Below are 3,439 nucleotides of genomic sequence, written 5' to 3'. Positions count from 1 at the left end.
ATCTTGAACATCAGACTAACTGCAATTCAACTTCATCTTTGAAAATATTTGAAGTGTGCGTTAGGTTCCTTTGCTTTAGGAACTGAAGGAAAAAGGAGGTGAAGAGGAGAAAAAGAGGGGGAAGGGGAAGGGGAAGGGGAAGGGGAAGGGGGAGGGGGAGAGATGACCTTTTCAACGAGTCATATAGAACATGTAATAACAGTTTCACTCTACAAATGAACATTTCCAATTTACGATATCTCAAGGAAAATAAAAAATTATCACAATATGTAAAATATTTCTGTCAAGAAAAAGAAGTGAAATTACTTTAAATTCAAATGCAAAAAAATTAATTTCATTGCTAAGATGAGTGAAAATAACCAAGAGTGAAGTAAAAAAAAATAAAAAAATTCTCCCTTTTCTTCTAACTAAATATATGATAATAAAAAAAATGCAAATCCAAATCCAAATGCAAATGCCAATTCAAATGCAAATGCAAATGCAATGCAAATGGATTTCAATATTAAGATCAGTGAAAATAACCAAAAGTGAAGTATAATAAAATATTAAAAAAATAATAATCCCTTTTCTTCTCACTAAATATATGATAAAAAAAATTCCCTTTTCGTAAGGTAAAAATTTTAGTTTGTTTCATTTAATTTCTAGTCAAACTGAAGACTAAAAGTACAAACCGCACACGTTGGGTTGATGTCATCTTGATTCTTTTCTCCACTTTCAGAGTCTATATAAACCCATTTAGTTTTTGTTTCTATTCCTAAGACTCTCTCTCTCTCTCTCTCCATTATTCAGTTACCAACGTTATTCTGATGGGTTCCAATTGGTTTGTAGCTCTTGCTGGATTTCTTCTCATCTTTAATAGTGCTGAAGCCCTCGTAACCATTGATGTCCATGAGGCCAAGGACCTCCTTGACTCCGGTGCCTACTGGTATGTTGATGCTAGGTATGTTGTTCTCTCTCTCTCTCTCTCTCTCTCTCTCTCTCTCTCTCTCTCTCTCATATCCTCAAGCTTCCCTTCTTACACCCACAAAAAAAAAATTACTGTGAGTGAAGAGAATCTAACCATTGGGGTGTATTCATTCTCTCTTCGTTCTATTATACAAAGTTCAAAATGTTCTCGGCACTATTTCAAGCGTGATTTTAGGCATTGGTATTGGATCAATCCTATCAGTCCTATCATATTGGTATCAGCTGATCTGAATCAAGTATCATTATCGAACAGGGGTAAAATCATATAAAAATAACCTATTTTTTTATGAAAAGTAAAGGAAAATTGATCAATCTAAGATCGGTATCGATATTGTATCAGTAGATACCTTTATCGATCTGATGCCGGTGAACTAAATCCTTGATTTCTAGAGTCCCATCCAACTATCAAAACCTTTGAATTAAAAGTCTTTATTCACCGTGGGTGAAAGAAAACTAGACCGAAGAATTTTGTTACAACCTTATGGGGAGAGAGAGAGTGGGTACAAAAAATTGTGGTGTGGACTAAGAAATTCTATGCAAGAAATTCTTGCATAGATTAAGCTAATCACTATACTTTTCCATTTTTTTCTTTCGGTGGGTGGGGAAGGGGTGAGGATGTTATAACGGCTTGAGAAATTCTATAAAATTCAGATGAGAAAAATGATTAATAATTTCATCAAATATCTATTAATAATTGGTTGTTTTATCGAGTCATCTGCTAAACCTTAGACACATTGAAATCATATTGTGATGTCAAAAACACTGTTTGAGCTAAATTTGATTGCCTTTAGAGGGTGCATCTCAGAGCAAAAATAAGGTTGTTTTATTGTGAGCTAGTGGTCGCATGTTTGAATTGAAAAATAGTCTCTCCGCAAAGTGGGATAAAATAGTATACATTCTAATCTTCTTCAGACCCTGCAATGATGAGAACCTTGTGCACTAGGTTCACCATTTTTGGACCATATCATTTTCCTTGAAAAATTGCCTCATCATATGAAGAAGAAATACATGTTTAGGAGTTATTTATTAGGTTCTTTTGACCTATTTTCTGGGCTCTTGTTTTATTCTTATGAGATTTATGTACCAATAGGACCAAAGAAGAATTCAAGGAAGGCTACGTAGATGTGAAGAAAATTGTGAACATTCCTTACATGTTCAAAACCCCAGAAGGTATATATTCTCAATTTTTTTTTTTTTATTTAACTTTCATATCAGCTGTTTATATATGGGAAAAGATGACTAAGAGGTTTATTTTGGTCTTCAAATTTTCAAATTGCAGGAAATTTCACAAAGAATCCCCTGTTCGTGAAACATGTTTCTTCCATTTTCAAAAATGGTTGTCCTCTCATAGTGGTAATCCCCTTTTATCATTTTGAACAGTGAAATGTCTAAATTAATCTAAGTTTTTAAGAGATATGTGTTTCACATTCTCATTTTGCCCTTGCTTGGAGCAATGGCAAAGGGCTCTTTCCGCATGCGCAGTGGTGCGAGTTCGAGTCCTACGAACCATCCTCTCCGTAAAGGGGGTAAGGTTGTCTACCTATATACCCTCCTAGAACCCTGCTTAAGTGCGGAAAGCCTTTGTGCACTGGGTAACGGCCTTTTTATTCTTATTTGGACCGAGTTTTCTTGAGGCCATAGTGAATGGATGTCCATTCACTGTGGCATATCGACACCGTATAATAGGGGGGAGAAAGAGAGATGTGGAGAGAGGGGGTCACATCAAGACCCTCTCCTCGTTCACCGAGTGATGAACAAAAATTATATTTTATTTTACCAGTTACAGTTTTTCCATTTATCCATCTTAACTTTCCTTGCAACAACAAAAAATCAACTTGTATATATGAGATAACAATAGTATAGTTCTCAGCCATCTAACTATTTGGTTGAAATTGTGAAGGGTTGTCTATCTGGTTCCAGGTCCCTTCATGCAGCTACTGCTCTTGAGAACTCTGTAAGTTTCAATCCCTTGATAAGATAATAGAGAATTATTTTGTAATTTTATATTCATTTGAATGTAATTGAATCGCAGGGTTTCAAGAATGTGACCAACATGGGAGGAGGCTACAGTGCATGGGTGAAGAGTGGCTATCCTGTGAAGAAACCATAACATGACAAGTGATAAAGTTGTAGTTAATTTGGTTTCACCCAACTTATTAAGGGTTTTTTACTTGAATAATATTTATTGGCATTTGATAGATATTTATTACATATCAGACATTAACTTTGGTATTAAAGCTCCAACCTTTTTCTGTTTTTTTAGTAAACTTAAAGCTCCTGTCATCCCTGATTAAGATAGGACCATATATCTACCTGGCCAAACTATTTGTCATGTGGCCATTTGTTTGGTACACAATGTTGACATGTTAATAAATAGAGAGAGAGAGAGAGATAAGCACATCGTCTGAGTGCCGAAAGCTAGTGTCTATTATGTCCACTTGAGACATTCAGATCCAATGTATTTTCTCACTTT

The 3,439-nt window shown here is 35.1% G+C and overlaps 1 protein-coding gene across 2 annotated transcripts; it reads left to right on the top strand.

Annotated features, from left to right (window-relative positions):
* Positions 1 to 766: 766 nt before the first annotated feature.
* On the top strand, positions 767 to 3,168 carry LOC122083298 (thiosulfate sulfurtransferase 18-like). 2 transcript variants are annotated; one of them, XM_042651055.1, is made up of 5 exons: positions 767 to 940; positions 2,057 to 2,136; positions 2,246 to 2,319; positions 2,867 to 2,920; positions 2,999 to 3,168. In XM_042651055.1, the coding sequence occupies exons 1-5, from the start codon at positions 807 to 809 to the stop codon at positions 3,074 to 3,076; spliced, it is 420 nt and encodes a 139-aa protein (XP_042506989.1). In that variant the 5' UTR covers positions 767 to 806; the 3' UTR covers positions 3,077 to 3,168. The 2 variants fall into 2 exon arrangements, with proteins under 2 accessions (XP_042506989.1, XP_042506988.1); XM_042651054.1 differs by having other exon boundaries at positions 2,996 to 3,168.
* The last annotated feature ends 271 nt before the right edge of the window (positions 3,169 to 3,439 follow it).

This window comes from Macadamia integrifolia, chromosome 7 (genome assembly GCF_013358625.1).
Source record: "Macadamia integrifolia cultivar HAES 741 chromosome 7, SCU_Mint_v3, whole genome shotgun sequence".
Classification (NCBI taxonomy): domain Eukaryota; kingdom Viridiplantae; phylum Streptophyta; class Magnoliopsida; order Proteales; family Proteaceae; genus Macadamia; species Macadamia integrifolia.
Note: the sequence above shows the minus strand (reverse complement) of the source record. Positions and strands in the feature narration are given on the sequence as shown.